This window comes from Cucurbita pepo, chromosome LG08 (genome assembly GCF_002806865.2).
Source record: "Cucurbita pepo subsp. pepo cultivar mu-cu-16 chromosome LG08, ASM280686v2, whole genome shotgun sequence".
NCBI classification, from domain to species: domain Eukaryota; kingdom Viridiplantae; phylum Streptophyta; class Magnoliopsida; order Cucurbitales; family Cucurbitaceae; genus Cucurbita; species Cucurbita pepo.
Window position 1 is genome coordinate 7046900 of NC_036645.1, and position 17606 is coordinate 7064505.

General features: G+C 33.8%; 1 protein-coding gene and 2 long non-coding RNA genes across 4 annotated transcripts; 2 read left to right on the top strand and 1 right to left on the bottom strand.

Moving 5' to 3' along the window:
* Positions 1 to 556: 556 nt before the first annotated feature.
* LOC111800884 lies at positions 557 to 2199 on the top strand. 2 transcript variants are annotated; one of them, XR_002816042.1, is made up of 3 exons: positions 557 to 640; positions 1219 to 1299; positions 2070 to 2199. It is a non-coding gene; the product is annotated as an uncharacterized LOC111800884 (long non-coding RNA). The 2 variants fall into 2 exon arrangements; XR_002816041.1 differs by lacking the exon at positions 557 to 640 and having other exon boundaries at positions 1021 to 1299.
* Positions 2200 to 2568: 369 nt separating this feature from the next.
* LOC111800806 (protein ENHANCED DISEASE RESISTANCE 2) lies at positions 2569 to 13972 on the bottom strand. Its single transcript, XM_023684659.1, has 22 exons — positions 13319 to 13972; positions 13027 to 13101; positions 12007 to 12060; positions 11680 to 11745; positions 11220 to 11323; positions 10197 to 10264; positions 9986 to 10102; positions 9790 to 9830; positions 9598 to 9698; positions 8546 to 8641; positions 7912 to 7976; positions 7751 to 7822; positions 7487 to 7642; positions 6511 to 6746; positions 6329 to 6368; positions 6080 to 6234; positions 5859 to 5960; positions 4319 to 4363; positions 4081 to 4221; positions 3653 to 3748; positions 3452 to 3553; positions 2569 to 2719 (listed from the first exon to the last, which is right to left on the bottom strand). The coding sequence occupies exons 1-22, from the start codon at positions 13457 to 13459 to the stop codon at positions 2609 to 2611; spliced, it is 2184 nt and encodes a 727-aa protein (XP_023540427.1). The 5' UTR covers positions 13460 to 13972; the 3' UTR covers positions 2569 to 2608.
* On the top strand, positions 2614 to 3725 carry LOC111800887. The gene is made up of 2 exons (XR_002816048.1): positions 2614 to 2697; positions 3391 to 3725. It is a non-coding gene; the product is annotated as an uncharacterized LOC111800887 (long non-coding RNA).
* Positions 13973 to 17606: the final 3634 nt, after the last annotated feature.

Below are 17606 nucleotides of genomic sequence, written 5' to 3' on the forward strand. Positions count from 1 at the left end.
ATTACTAGGTGGAACTTCTAGTTACAGGCAATACCAAGAAAGCTTGAAGAGTGGTACTGAGAAAACAACACCCTTTATACACTAAAATAGAAAGAGTTCCTTTTTTTTTTTCGTTCTTTTTTTCTTTTTTCTCTTTTTAGCCTAAGGCACACTCCAGGAGGAGGGCAGAATTGAACATGAAATGACGTATCAAAAATATCTCATAAGTAAAAAGGAAGAAGAAAAAAATGGTATTGATTCATGGTAAATCCACTCCAAAAGGCCACTAGGTATGGATGGTAGTTCAGACCACTAATGTTGCTATAAACCCTTTATGTAGAAAGGTTAGAAGGACAAAGCAGTTGCCATATTTCCTTTTTAATTTTCTTTTGTTTTCTTTTTCTCTTTCAAATATATGGATTTTGGAACAACGAACGCTATATATGTGGAGCTTCTAGGGCAGATAAGAATGCAATTTGGGTATTGAGAAGAAAAGTACAAAAAAAAAAAAAAAAAAAAAAAAAAAAAAAAAAAAAAAAAAAAAAAAAAAAAAAAAAAAAAAAAAANATGACTGAACCTTAATAGGTGAAAGACTATCCACCATTTTTCTACCCAAAGCTAGCGGCTGTTATGAAGAATCTCTTCCCTAAGATGTAAAACTGTATGTTACATTCACAGCTTCGAGGGATGAGGAGTTCTTTTCAGGCTTTTTCCAGTTTATATGTGATGTCCCACATTAGTTGGGGAGGAGAACAAAAGACGCTTAAGGGTGTGGGGAGTGGAAACATTTCCCTAGCAGAGCCTTGAGGAGAAGTCCAAGAGGGAAAGTTCAAAGAGGACAATATCTAGCTGTTCCCCATAGGGGTAGATGCGAGGCGGTGTGCCAGTAAGGACGCTGGCCCCAAAGGGGGTGGATTTGGTGGCGGTCCCAAAGGGGTGGATTGTGATGTTGGGTGGATTTGGTGGCGGTCCCAAAGGGGTGGATTGTGATGTCCCACCTTGAGGGAGGAGAACAAAATACCCTTTATAAGGGCATGGAGGAGAACAAAATACCCTTTATAAGGGCATGGAGGAGAACAAAATACCCTTTATAAGGGTGTGGAGGAGAACAAAATATCCTTTAAAGGGAACTAAAGAGAAAGCCGAAAGAGTACATCTGGGTCGTTGCATTATACCTTTAGAATCCTGCCATTGCTATGCTTCTGTAATAGTAAACACTCAAATTTTGTGTTGATGTAGGTGTTGCCCGGGTCATTGGAAAGCCCTTACAAATGTGAGGCTCAAGGAAGTCGCTTTCAACATTCTTCCATCATCTTCGGCGTACGTTATGTTCTTTTTTCTTTTCTATTTATAAAAATTAAGCTTATTGATGACTACTTTAAACAAAAAATAGTTCTTACAATTTGTTGGATTTTCAAAAATATTTTTGACCGTCCGTTGGATTACATAAAAGTATTACCTTATAAAACAAAAATAAAAATATTTTTTAAAATTGGTTTCAAAACTAGTGATGAAAATTGAGCTTAGGATATATTTGGTCCCTAGACACAATTTCATGTCTGAGTAGTCGTAAGTGTTTTAAAATTCAAAACTAAATTTATAATTATGAAAGTTAAAGAAACAAATAAGTTTTGGTCTACTTGATAACTATTTAGTTTTTGAGTTTGTGAAAATTAAGTTTATAAATACTATTTTCTATCTTAAAAAAATTTGGCTTTTGATATTTGGTTGATAATTTAAATGTTTTGTTAAAAAAAAAAAAAAAAAAACAAAACTTTGTAATGATGAGAAAACAATCATAATTTTTTTTAAAAAAATTCAAGTAATCAAATAGTCTAATAAGTTAATACTTTATAAACCTATATAAAATTAGATATTTAGACGAATCTAAACATACTTTAATTAATTATACTGCTTAGCTATTATATATATGTATATTAAAATCATCAGTCTCATGCCGTTGAACTTCAGTATGAAAAATTACAGTCAGAAAATGACAGGTATTAAATGGGTGTTTGATTTATTGAGTACTGTTCAATGAAGAACCCATTTATCTGGATATTTATTGAGAGCTGCGTCGGTTTTTGCAGGTCTAGCTTAGCTAGTTGGTAGATATTATTGTTGATTCCAATCCCCTGTTCACCGGCGTCATTGCCTCCTTTTCTGGTAAATATTACATACTTTTTCTGTCACTGAATCAACACCAAAACTCACAGCTCATCTCATCTGCCTATTTTCCAAAGTTAAAACAAATCTATTAAAGGCTAACAAGCTCTTAATCATTCAAAAACTTAAAAACATCAAAATGATAATCAAATTAAACTTCATGTACTCCTGCACGTAATTACAAACCCACGAGCTGGCTGTTAAAGAGATCATTATTGTTCCATATTGCTAATAATCGAATTCCCCTCCAAGAAATGCAGTGCAAAAAGTAAAACAAAATAATAATGAGATAAGAAAATATTACTAGGTGGAACTTCTAGTTACAGGCAATACCAAGAAAGCTTGAAGAGTGGTACTGAGAAAACAACACCCTTTATACACTAAAATAGAAAGAGTTCCTTTTTTTTTTTNAAATGATGTTCGTGTGTAGAAGCAGAAGCAGAAGCAATTCATTGAAAATGAATCAATCAGATGGATAAGAATCCAAGTTAGCGGGTATGGCAGAGGAGAGCTGAATATGTGACATTCGCACTGCTCCAAGTAATCGCTCTGGTAATTCTTCTGTTGTATTTCCCTACATTTTTTGAACACCACCAAAATTTCAAATTAAAAATCTGCTTTCAAAAATCATATTATTATTTTAATTATTTTAATTTTGGTAAAAACACTTTTAGAATTGTACGTCAATTTTAAAATACTTACACTAACTTTTCTCTAATCTTTCTATCTCAATCATTTCATTTCCAAATTTCCTCCATAAAATTTGTTTCTAAAATATTCAATCAACTTACCCATCTATTAAAAATTTCCTTTTTTTTTTTGTAAGAATAGCAATAGAAATTTGCGGGGATCAAGTTCTTCAAAAAGAATTTCAACACATTTTTTCATATATATATATATATATTTAAAAAAAAAGATTCCTATTAAAGATTTTTAATAAATTCAATAATATTTTATTAATAAAAATATAATATAATTTAAACATGTTTTTATAAAAACTCAAGTTTCAAAAACATTGCAACACAATCATATAGATATATTAAAAAGCAGGGTGAGGAATTTCCCGTCCCCAACCCCGGTGTAGCTATATCACGCCAATATAACAATGATAAAGATTGAAAATTATAGTTGAATTTTTAAACTTATAATCATAGAAGAAGATAATTTCCAAATTTTTGTTATCAAACACGTTATCATGTTGGGTTAAATTTTTTAAAAACAAATAACCGTTTATTGGGCGTACAGTTACTTTTGTATCAAAAGTAAGGGACATTGAATGAACGTTTGCAAAGTTTAGAAAACAAACCTGTATGAGGAAAGCCATGTCAACCACCAATGTTGTAATCACACCAATGACAAGTCCCAAAACTCCATTAGCAACTGTCGAAGAGCCAATATCAACATCCACCTGCGCAAGAACCAACCAAAGGGGTTATCAGAATATTATTTATGTGATCTAAAAAATAGCATCTCTACTGACGGAAGTATATTATTAATGGTTTCATACTTCTAAATACTTGGGGCCTCGAATATAGTTGCAATCAACTGCTTTTCCCAATAAGCATGGAGTGCTTCCAACACTTTGCCGAACAATCCATGAACCCTGCATTTTATTTTTTTCTTCATATTTTTAATTTACAAAATAAAAAACAACAAATGGAATCTTATAATATCTTTGAAACATTCAAATACGCCAGCTAAAAATTATTGATAGATTAGTATAAACATTCAAATTCAATAATTGATTAAAAGAAAAGTAGTTTTAGTTCAGTGAAAATATTTTTCAACATTTTAACGGTGTTTGATCATTATAATAAAAATGATTTGGAAATTCCTAAAATCTAAAAAACCTTCAGTTTTTAGAATTTAGAAGAAACATTTTTGTTCAGAAAAATTTTGACCTGCGCATTCCATGATGAAGATATATGTATATACCTTGGGCACTGATGGAATGAGTTTTAACCTACTGTTGCGGAATTCATCATCGCCATCAACAAAACGTTGCAAAAGCGATCCAGGAGTTAGTTCCTTCGTCACAAAATAAAATACCATACTGTAGTGCGTCGAACCCGGTACCTAAACAAACACCATTATCTTATCTTGACCATCAAAAAACTCATCATAGTACTGAATGTTTGTTTCCTCTTTGAATTCAAATGAAGATAGAACTTACTTGCACATTTATGACGATAGAGAAAAGACCTTTTTCTGAAGCGACCTAAAGAAACGAACGAGTATGGAAAGTTTAACCCAACAAACATAGACAAAAATAGAAGTAATGGAGAGCTAACGATTATTTATTCCAAAAAAGGAAATCAATCATGTATAAATCTTAGAGTGGGCAGTCAGTAGATGAGAAACCAAGGCGTGTATATAACTTAAAGATAGAAATTGAGTAATATTCGCAGGGTTTAGAAGCTTGACTTCACATAGCTCTAGTTTAATTTTTTGAGTTGTATAAATTGGTGTAATATTCGCAGGGTTTAGGATCAGGAGGTGCCTATGACCCAACCTCCCGTGACTATAACTTTGGACGTCATGCTAGCCTCTGTGTAATATTCGCAAGGTTTAGGATCAGGAGGTGCCTATGATCCAACCTCCCGTGACTATAACTTCGGATGTCATGCTAGCCTCTGTGTAATATTCGCAAGGTTTAGGATCAGGAGGTGCCTATGACTCAACCTCCCGTGACTATAACTTTGGACATCATGCTAGCTTCTGTGTAGCTAGTGAGATTGACAAAGTTGTAGCTTCGAATAAACAAACTCACAAGACTTGACCTCTCAACTTCTCATTTACAGGTTATACAAGCCGGTTTCAAGAGTTGGGTTATAGATATTTTTGGCAGCCTTCTTCCATCTTGTAGTCTGGTTTGAAGTTTGGGTATTGATCTGGTTGGTGTCATTGGATTCCTTACCTTCAATCTAAATAGAGGTGTGTAATCTTTGGTTTTGGAGCTGTTTTTTCCGGTCCTTCGATCTTAGTTGGGTCTGGCCTTGAGATTGTAGCTCCATGTTAGAGGAGTTTCTGTTGAACGTGCACTCCCGCTTGCTAGCTTTGTGCTAATTTATGAAGCTTATGGGGTGAGAGGAACAATAGGGTTTTCAGAGGATTGAGAGGTCCTAGGAGGAGGTTTCGTCCCTTGTTAGGTTCTATGTCTCTCTTCGAGTATCGGTGTAAGGACTTCTGTAATTACATGAACCGTTTTTTTTTTTTTTTCTATTTAATTAAAGGACAATTGATAATCAAAAATATTTTTAGTTTTGCTTATCATGGGCGGTAATATCCAAAACATCCTTTTTTTTTTTATTTGGGTTCTTGGGCTGTTAAGTGGCTCATGAGTGGGGAACTACGCCTTTGATGGGTGTCGCGATGGGTCTATTTGCGATATTCCTATCTATTATTTTGGAGATTGATAATTCTTCCAAGTAATTAGATTCGATTCACAAGAACCCCTAAATAACTTTTCAATAAAAAGTAAAGTCTAAAGTAGGTAGGTCTCCGCTTTTTAGCCCACTCTTTTTTGGTAGTACGATCGTAGAATTTATTTTTTTTCTGTATTTCAGGAATATGAGTGTCTGACTTATTTGAATTGATCCTATAGATACGACAGATCCTCCATGAGTAAATTTGTATTCCAAAAAGTACCAGCCTTCTTTTTTGCCAGGGAAAAGAAAAGAAAAGATGAAGTATTGGAGCTATAAAGAACTTACTTGAGCTGCACAGCCTTGCCGCCTGGCAACGTGGTCCATTCTTTTTGTGTCTTTCAGCCAATCAACAGTAACCAGATCCATTAAATGCTTCCCAGCTGGAACCTTCAAAAACAACATTAAGCACGAACATGAGTGTTCTCTGAACAAGATCGACCTTTAGGAAATGGAAACAGATCCAGAAGAATATCCTAGAGTAAGGCAACAGAAAAAGTTTAAAGAACCTTAGTCTTATCGAAACAAAAGGTCTTGCTACGAACTCTGAAGTTGTTCCCATCAGAAATTCTCCAGCAGTCTCGAGAACCATCGCGATCACCATGCCTTACACTTCCCGAGAAACTGGAGAAATCAATTCGATCTGTTGATTCTTCTTCCAAGGCTTATATTCATCAAAATGTTAAATTAAATCAGCACTACTATGCAAGTATTTGTCCTCAATAACGCAAGAATATTGATGTTCAAAAAACTTTTACCTGCTTTCTTGACATCATTCTCCTGCTCATTTGGGGACGCCTAAACATTAAACAGTTATTACAAGGGGGAAATATGAAAAAAAAAAACAAAACAAAAAAAAAAACAATCATTATAATAATAATTCATTATTTAAAAAATTAAATAGTAAAAGCTTTACAATGAATTTCGCTGCAACTTGTACCTCTTGTTCACAGTCAGGTATTTGAAATTCTTCATCTTCTTCAGAATATTCATCCAACATCACAGAATTTCTATTTGCAGCAGTCATTTGGTCGATAGAAGAGCTAGCATGGACACTGGACCCCTGCATTTTCAGGCTCTTCTGTGTGGTAACTGAAGTTGATGCCATATTTACCATAACTGGTATTCTCGGAGGAGCGTTCCTTTCGTCTGTTTGTGCAAACCATTCGCGCAGCCCTATCCAAGTGAAAAAAAGAAGAAAAAGAAGACTGCATGATTTCCATAAAGAAGTAATATAGCACCCATTAGCGCCAATCCCATTCCACCTAAATCTGCTTTGATAATACCAAAAAGCTTTAGGAACATGATGGAATTTGGAATGGTCGATCTCCACCGCAATATATTAGTCTTAGAGTAAAAAGAGAGAGACAAAGCTCAATAAGCAATAGAACCCCTATCAACCATTACAGACGGCAAGAGGAAGCCATCATCTAAAACACAAAAGAACGAATTATCACCAAATAGCTACAAAGATAGAAGATGTACTTTCTGCCAGGTATAAATACATCAGTCTTATCTTTACAGTTCTGTTGTTTCTTTATTCCCAAATGCACCAGATAATAGCCAGGAAAAAAAAAAATTCATTACCAAGAATCTTCTACCCTCTAATTCATGAACCTTAATCAAATAAAATATCAGAATTAAATTCCTATAATTTTGGTTCTCAATTTCATCCACAGTTCCAACCATAAAGTAAAAGAGAAGTAACTTCCCTTTTATTTAACTCCAATATCATCACCAAATCTTAGCACATATCTCATTTCTTTATTGTCCATTTTTTTCCTTCGTATTGAAAATCTTAAGATAGAAGAGACGAATAATTGAGCACACGCCAGCTGCAGAAACTAAACATCACGGTTGTAACAATGCAGGTTTATAACTTACTAGTGCGAGCAAGAGCTAGAAGAACAACCTACCGGCAACACTATTTAACATTTGCAAGAGACAATGTTGCTGAAATGAGGACAAGTAGCCCACGCCCCATCCTTTCAGATCAATCTGCATGAGATGCTGCACTTGAGTTCTTGGCTTCCCGTTTCGAGGTTTCAGAGGTGAAATGTTGAATCCACCACCTTAGAAAATCAGAAGAAAAGGCAGTTGAGATGGCATATGTGAACTCATAGTCAAATAGTTCTATCCTTCAAATTTTCAGTCCTAAATGAAAATGTTTGAAAACTCACTCTCAATATGGGCCCGCACATGCCCTGGTTGTGGACCACAGTTCTCATGCTCCCTTGAGCGAAATAATACCACTACATGACACCAAGAGGAATAGAAATTAGAAAGGTAATTTCATTGCTAGTCAGAACAACAAACAAGAGTTGACCATCCAAATACTAACCGTAACTTCCATCATCATTACGCCGCCAATAACGCACATAGCAGAGGTCACGAGGCCATACAAACCTGTAACAGAAAGGGAAACTGACAATAGGAAAAGTAACACCAAGAGAGAAAACTTTGTGCCATTCCCAACTTATTATAATAAAAAATAGTTACTCTCATAAAACAACAAAGGGCATGTAATGCAGACCGATATACCAATAGAAATGCTCTGGAACAATTGGCAAGAACTTATGACATTCTGTGCAAAAACGATAATCATGATTGAAAACAATTGCAACTTCTCTCTTATTCATCAAACAATTGATAAGCTTTGGCAAGAAGTTTTTAAGATGGATGTTGAATATATGCACGGAGAAACATTCAAGAAATAATTAGATAACAGAAGCAACTTTGGCAGGTTAATAATGATTATAGGAAAGAATAAAACAAGTGCAACCAATGCATAGAAATCACATCCCAGAATGGTTATTGTCGAGGATTTAAACGTGTCTATTATAAAAGTTTCACTGCGATTAATTTACATGTGATTGTAATTATGCATGTGAAATCTTCGTATGCAAAATTGGCAAATAGACACTAGCTTTTCTGCTATGCAAACATAGTAATCACACTATTGAGAGGCATATTACATTGGAAACCAGTCTAGCTGGAGCCTGTGGTAGAGTATTGCCGTATGTCCATCCACCTCTTCAACTAAGCTACCATATTGGAAACTGCAATCCCACCTACCAAATACAAAAACAAAACTTTGAGAAGCACAAACATTTGAAGTAGGCTGCAGGAAGTCACAACTTAGGCCTATATAAACATTTGAAACACTAGTTGTCATAATCAAGGCCGTTAACTAGTGTTGTGATGATCCTTCAAAGAAAAGTGCTAATTGAAAGCCTTGATATTAACGTTTCAAAGGCATTTTACATATGGGTGCATTGAATAAAGTACAAGCAATATGGTGTTCTTGCCCAAAATTGTTGGGCTGTAATTAAGGGAGCTATCCTACAAGTTTCTGATACATCTTCAATAGTGGAATATGTTAGGAATACTACTAGAATAAACTTCAGAAGTATTATTAGGATATGAGGGAATATTGATCGTTAACTAAAAAGTTTGTTAGTAAAGGGCTATATATAGAGTGATTGTTAGTGAAAGGTGGTTTATAGATTAAGTGAGAACGGGTGAGGGCAACACTTGTTTAGTTGTTTGGGCTTGAATTTATTCCAGGGATGTATCCAAGATCCAAGGATTACTCGGGATGCTTCATTATAACTAGAAATGCCCATAGAAACACTAAAATTTCAACATAAGCCAATTCCCAAATACACGCTTCTTGAATCGTTGTTTTCATGGTAGTAGATTGATGATTCAGAGGATGTGAAGTTGCAATCCACACCTCGTCACACAAATTATAGTAGGCTAAGCAATACAACTTAGAGAATAGGCTTCAATATACAAGTGTTAAGACTCATTTGCATATGCACGAAGAAATAAAATAAAATTAGCTTTTATGTAACATCTGAATTCAATGTATTTAGAATAGTATTTTGTTAGATACAAAATTGTTTCACTTATAATCAATTTTAAAGGTGCTAACATTTTTTCATCAAAGAAAGATATCAATAAACAAAATAAAACTTTTATACTAAGCCTACAAGTGTCTCAAATTGAAAAGGGGAACACCTACTCAAACCGTGTTCCATCCATGCTCATGACAAGTTCAAAGATTTCCTCACAAGTAGCCTCCACTACACCAACAGCTTTCATTGCCCTACTATAGCTCCTCGGCTACAAAAAGAAATTATATATGGTCGTACTTACTACGAAGTAATCTACTAGAAAATCTGCTCATGTGTATTAATAAAGAGGAAAAACGCACCAGGTAGTCAACTTCCACAAGCTCTTCAAAGATGCGAAGTCCTGTCAATAACCAAATTGAGAAAACCTCAAAATGATTTGTCAAATTCATTTATAGTACAACAAACATGAAATTTCATATGCAATTCTGCGAGCAACCCTTCTATTATACCAACTTTGATATACAGACTATGACACAAATAAAACAAATTGCTGACCATTTTGGCACTGAACTAGACGCCAATGCTTCCGCGAAAAAGCTTGACTATTGGCATTCTGATTTGAAAAATCTGAATCTATTTCCCTGGTCCAGTCAAGTACTGACTCTGGCGGTCCTGCCACACATTACATGACAATGAATTTAAAGAGATGAGTTACCAAAATATGAAAGGAAAAGAAAACTGAGAAGGAAAAGTATAATTTACAGACCATTTCCAATGGTTGTCCTTCGCAGTAAATTTGGATGAGTATCGTCCTCATCTTCCTGTGCACTGATCCTGGTAATATTTCAGAAATAAAGAAGTTATGTCTCACGAAAAATGCCCATTGAGCAGAAATAGACATGTAACTTGTAAAACGTTCCAAAAGGAAATGGAAACATTTATATAAAACGAATACTCAATAAACCTGTTTAGGATGTTAAAACAACATAAAAGAATGTAGTAGAAAATGTCAAAGAGAGAACAAGTTTCTAATGTGGTACATATTTAAATTATGTAATAGAAAAGACATTATACAAATACAGCATCAAATTATCAAGTCAATTCAACAGATAACCATTTCCTATATGCACAAAATAGTAAAGCTTATGACCCTCAGTTCTAATGGCCAGGGAAATCCTAATTATTCTCAGTAACAGCATTCTCAACTGGAGATACTCCAATGTACTATCATAAGTTGTGACTATGAATGACTTAACTCGTATCCAAACAAGACCTAGGGACATGCTAAGGAAAGTGGCGAATTTAATTCAGATGAATCCAATGAAATGACTGGTAGACTGAACAAAAGAAATGAAGAGAAATGAAAGGGACAATGGTCAGTTATCCATTATTTAGTCCATACTTACTTTTATCTTTCAGTTTCACAATTAACAAGTGTAGAAAGCAACTATAGTAATTTATTAGTCCAGCATTATTTCTAAAGTATTCCCATAACAAGGCCAAAACTCTTCTATCTTTTCTTTTTTTTCAACACAACAAACGGATAATAATGGCAAATATATTTTAGAGACTTCTTGTGGGGAGAGAATGCAAAGGACATCAATTAGTCACAGGAATTGTCTTAATAAGTAAAATGAGTTCAACGCTACTTAAGCACTACCAGAAACCACATTCATATTTATCAAGAATATGACGAGAAATCCTTACATCAAAATTATTATTATTATTATTTTTAATTTGGGGGGGGTGGGGTGTAATCGAGGGAAAAAGTAAAAGAAAATGTACTCACTGGCTTTCATGGTCTGAGGAGGAAGCAGTTCTCCCATTATCCATCCCAGATTTATATTCAAAAGATACAAATTTGTTCCCGTTTGGAACTTGTGAGCCTTGGTGCTAACATATCAACACGCAAATGAGATCAAATTCATCAGTTCATGCGATTTAGAAATTGAAGAAATAAGCACCATGAATGTTTAATCAAGGGGCAAATAATGGATACGAGAACCAGTGCCCCAAAAAGACAAACATCCCATCAAAGAAACTAAAATAAGTAGATTGTCGTTTGGGTTTCAACATACTCCCAACTAATATAGCATTATAGTAATATCCAAGACATTAAGAAAATAATGTAAGAGGATATTCTACCTGACAAGAGGAGAATAACTGTTCGATACTACTATGGTCTTCATCATTATACAAACTAATTGGAGTTAATGTTGGAAAAGAAGTAAAGAAAATTTGAAAACTACCAGATCAATGACAAGCTCTATTTTCTCCTTCCATAATAATGCTTCTTGGATATTGAAGGCCGCCATCTGCAAAATTTCCTCAACATCATGTAATGAATCTAATAAAAAACATAGAATATGGGAAGCCCCAAAAGTACCGTGCAACATTCAAATTATGTTATGCCACCCCCACCCGTATCCTCGAAATAACAATCAATCACCTTATAAAATAAAATATGGGAGAAAACCAGCAGCAGAATTTATTCATATGTTGATTATCAACGCTAAGAAGATGGTAAACAAATCATACAATCTTCATCTATCAAGTGACTGGAAGTAGGTACAAACCGTAATTCGATGGTACTTCTCTTTCTTGTTGTAAACAGACAAGACGTAAACCATCTACAACATCAAAATGGGAGTTGAAATTAATCATTAAAGTAATACACAATTGAGGCCTGCTAGCACCATTAGTCACACTACACAAAATAAAACAAAAATTAAGAGGATAAAAAATTAAGAACTATGAAATGACAGGGCGAAATGGTCGGTGATCTGATTTGAAATACATACTAGTCATTAACTCAGCCAACAAGCTTAACTATGTTAGTAATTGAAAATTGGAAGGGCAAATTATGTGCTAGGTCGTCTAGTTGTACAATGAACATTAGGTACAAGAAAGGAAAGAAAGAAAATAAGCACTTAGAAACAAGAAGAAAAATGTCGAGGCAAATTCTCACTGGCTCGTTAGATATCTACTTCCTAGGCTTTTCTGATGCAACAAGCACAAAAAATCACATTAGAATGCCAAACCATACCAGCAATAAGAAGAGATTAGCATAACTTAGCTTCATTCACTGGTTATATGGAAAATTATAAGACTCACACTCTGCCTTCAATAATTGCATTATACAATATATTTAACAATCAACAAAGACACCTAAACAGGAATCTAAAACAGTGGCAAAAGCTTTAATGAATTATCTAGATGCTCTTTTTTCTTTTTTCTTTTTTTGGTTCCATCGTGGGATTTCTGAGCACCGTGATCCTAAATTGTGAACAAATGCACTATAGAATAATTCATTCGTTAAGGAGTCAAAACTACAAACAATCGCAAACCCCTACCTAGAAGAAAAATACAAAGCAGAACAACTAAGATATTTAGTCCTCATTTGCAGCAAATTCTGCCTTGGCAATAGAAACTACTTGTTGCAACAGTAAATAACTGAAGTACAACACGTTAGTTGGCTACATTCGAAGTCTTAAATAGTCTGTTTGGTTCAGCACAAGCAAATAAATAGCGTGTCCTCATAATCACAAGACAATACATAGCTAAAGAAAGAAAAATAGAAGTATGAAACAACTAACATGACCATGGTGCGTCTTCAAGCCACGATCCTCCACTCTGCAGTTCCCATCTATTAGCATGGTCTTAATTGGAACCTGCGTTGGGAAGATCATAAAACAGGCACGTAAGAAATGCATTTCGATCCAAAAAAAAAAAAAAATGCAAGAATGCAGATGGATATTACACATGCATGTGACGTAATCTAGCCATTCCTGCATAGTTATTTCTTATATGAATATGCTACAACGTCAGCCGAACACAAAACACAACACCAAAAATTGAAATTACTGTAGTAAATCACACAACACCTACTTGATTATCCTGAGGCTTCTTCTTATAATACGCAAGCAACCGAGATTCAAGCACGAAGTACCGCATATGAATGAAGGACCTGCCGATCTTCCGCCGGCCATACCGCACCATCCAACCTTCATACACAACCTTCGACGACATACCTTTGACAGCAAACCTGATTTGCGCCAGATCAATTCCTTCCACAGTTTAATAAAAATGAATATAGGAAATAATCAGATAGAGTATGCACAGTCTTGCAGATTCGGAAGCTCAGAAAACAATCCTTGCTTCCACAATATCAGTGACAGCTTAAGTGACTTGATCGGTCATCGCAACGCCGAGAATTGCAAAGGTAAGCAATCGAAAACGCAGATTCAGTCGTCCGGCATGGAAAGGACAAAAACTTTGAAAATTCTCAACCTCGATTCCAAATTCCTCACAAATTCACTTTTGGAAATTGTCTTACCAGTAAAGACAACAAATCAAATCATTCTCCCTTACAAAGAGAGAGAGAGAGAAATTCAAAGGACGGAATAAAAGAAAATTGACTTTCAGAGAGGAACTGTAGGGCGGTCCGACGAGCGGTCGGAGCACCGGGATCGGAGAAACGGCGACATCTCGAAAGTGGTGGAGAGAGAGAGAGAGAGAGATCGGACGATTGGGAATGCGAGTAAAGATTCTGATGGAATGAGGGCGAGGGATCCCACGTAAGTGGAAAAAAGGGAAGGGGTGATGGGAGTAAGACTGACACGTGGAGAAATCCGATTGGACGGTGACGGAGATAAAGGGTGATGATAACAGGGACTTGGCGCCGTGACGAAATCCAAATATTTTTAAATCGAGGTGGCGACGGGTGAGGGGGTTAACTTTTGTAAGATGCATCTCGGTTGTTGTGGGCCCGCTTAGACACAAACAAATACAAAATTTGTGTTATATTAAAATAAAATAAAATAAAATAAAATTTAAAAAAGACTTTCTCAGGAAGCCCCGGCAATCAAGGGAAAAAAAAAAAAAGTCCACTATATTTGAAATGACTGAAACACCCTCCTTGAACCCACCTACTATGTCGCTTAGTTGTTGTCCGCGAAGGGCATTTTGGTCACGATGTATATTTTATGCCTCGTTGTGTATCGCCTGCCTCGCACGTGCAGCGTCGGTTATGAAATTGGAACATTTTAGGGTAAATAATAACATTAGGGAAGACAAGTCATTGGTGACAAATTTCATAACAAATTATAACATAAATAATATATTTTTAAAATTCAAAATATATATATATATATATATATATATATATATTAATTAAAAATAATAATAACTTACACATTCATATGTTTTGGATCTTGAGGTCAGACATTTGAATCTTTGCATATTAGAGATTTGAATACGTTGTTGAACTATAATTTTTACTATTTAGATCAGATCAGTTAAAAACAAAAAATAAACTTTTAATTACACGAAATTAATAAACTTTTAATTACACAAAATTTCGATTTTAAATTTTTTTATTTAGGGTTTCATCTAATTAGTCGATATAATTTTAAAATATTATATTTGATCTTGATATTATCGAGTTAATTTATATGCTTCAATTTTTTAACGAGAAGATTCAAACGTGACGTTTTTCTATCTAAATTATTATTATTTGACTAATTTAAGAAGAATTAGGTTGCCTAATTTATCAAATTTAAGTGTAATTGCGTGGTGAATGAGCCATTAATCAATTTTAGACTATTTTGACTTAATTTATAAATAAGGTAAGTGTTATTATTTCAATTCACTCTTAACCATTAAATGATAGAAAGTGGTGAGGGACTGAAATGAAATTAAATGTAAATTTTATGAGTCAATATTGAGGGACTCAAATGCAATTAAACACAAAATTTGGGGCCAAATATATATTTTTGCTTTTTTTATTATTATTATTATTATTCATAATTTATGAGGGAGATTCGAACCTCAAAATTAATATTCAAATATTCAAATGGGTGATTTTTTTTATTATAAATGCTTAAATGCAAACTAAATAATTTAATAATTTGGGGGAGAAAATTAATTTGACTTTAAAAAATTATATGGACTTTGAATCTGTCAAGGCGTTATACTGGAAGGAACCAAATTTTGACGGCTTCCGTGAAAGTATGAATCACCTATTTAATTTAATTTTTATTAATTCGAGAGTTTTGGAGAATTTCCAATTACTATCTAATTTAAATATTTTATAATGTTGCTTAATAAATTATTGTTGATTTTTTTTAATATTTGGGTGTCGATGATTATTGGGAGTGAGTTACACATTGGTTAATTTAGTGGAAAATCATGTGTTTATAAGTGAGAAATCACGACTCTCCACAATGGTATGATATTGTTCACTCTGAGCATAAGCTCTCATGCTTTGCTTTGGGCTTCCCAAAGAACCTCATTCGACATACCATGTTAATAGAATCCTCAGATATCGAACAAAGAATTGTAAACTGTAGTCAAAAGTGACTAAAGTGTCGAACAAAGGGTGGAGTCGAGCCTCGATAAAGGAGAGGATTGGACATTATTATACCATTGTGGAGAGTCGTGATTCCTAACATTGTGTGTATGGTGAAAATATTCTTGTCGTTTTTGCTCGTGAATATAGGCAGAATTCAAACCACGTAGTCTATAAATTTCAAAAGTTTGTACTATGTGGTACCTGAATAACAGATTTATTAAAAATTGAATTATTACAGGCTTCAGTCGATATCTTTTGGTTATGATAACAATACTGTCCACTGATTCAATCGATATTCAAACTACCATATATTGCTACTAGAGAATCGAATGAGCATACTCGACTCTTTTATTTTACTGTGTTATCTACCTCCCGCGTATGTTAACTTTAGAGATATAATATTATATAGTTGTGAAAAAGATCCATAGCCGGATGTGGGACCTAGGGCATGACTCCCTTTTCTTTTGGAATTCTTTGTTCGATATTTGAAGATTCACCAATCTATTATGGCACGAGTAAGTTTAGGGCATGGCTATGATAGCATGTTAGACGAACACGACTCTCCACAATGGTATAATATTGTCCACTTTGAGTGTAAGTGCTCATGGCTTTGTTTTGGGCTTCCCCAAAAGGCCTCATACCAATTGAGTTAGTATTCCTAGCTTATAAACCCATGATTATTCCCTAAATTAGCCGATGTGGGACTTCCATCATCCAACAATAAGAAAAGCCAAAATATGTTGAAGGTATTTTGATAGTTACGAGAGTTCAAAATTGATTTAATTTTATAATTTAAAGTAAATTGAATGAGATTTTTATTAATTTAATCTATTTATAAAGTATGTTATAAATAATAATTATGTGATTTGATATAAAAGCTATAAAGAAAAAATATAAAACTTTTTCCTTTTAAAACCAACACGATCGTGACATAAAGTGATTGATACTCTACCAACTTCATTGTCGCCAGTTCCAAACTTCACATTATATTCATGATATAATATTTTTCCAAAAAAAAAAAGAATACATATCAGTTTCGACTTTATAGTAAAACAATAATACGTGGCGCAACTTATATATATATATATATATATATATATATAATATATATATATAAATTTGTCCCTTTTATGTGTTACTTTTTTTTAATCTATGACTCTCACGATAAATTTATATAATATGATACTTATACTACTTGTCACAATTGTTCAATCCCAGCGAATAAGTCAGTCATAGAAATTTGGACTTCGGGAACAACGTCAGCATATGCTTGAGTATCAAGTAACATTTGAGATAAATGTTTTAGAAAATGTGAGTCAGAAAATACGTTGAAAACAATTTAAAAATGAAGTAATATAATAACTTAAAAGTGAGTAAGCAACAACAACGACGACTTATATAACATATAACTCGAACAAAGGAGATGACTAAGGAGAATATATATATATATATACATATATATATATATATATACACGAGAAAAGCTTATAAATTTTTAGCCAAACAAAATTTAATTGTCTCACATGCATGTAGAACTAAATTAAATTTTTTAAAAAATATATATATATTTATTTATTTTGGAGTGATTAGTTAAATTTGCATAGATGTCTAGGGGGTTGAAGCGGGGACGGGAAAACCTTTGCATCTCCATACTCATCCTCTTTTATTTTCATCTCGTTAAAATTTTTTCATTTATTATTGTGGGGATTGAGACGAGGATTCGGATCGGGTTTTTTATAATAAAAATATATCATGTTTTTTTTAAATCACTTTTTTTTTTTTTTTTTTTTTTTTTTTTTTTTTTTTTTTTTTTTTTTTTTTTTT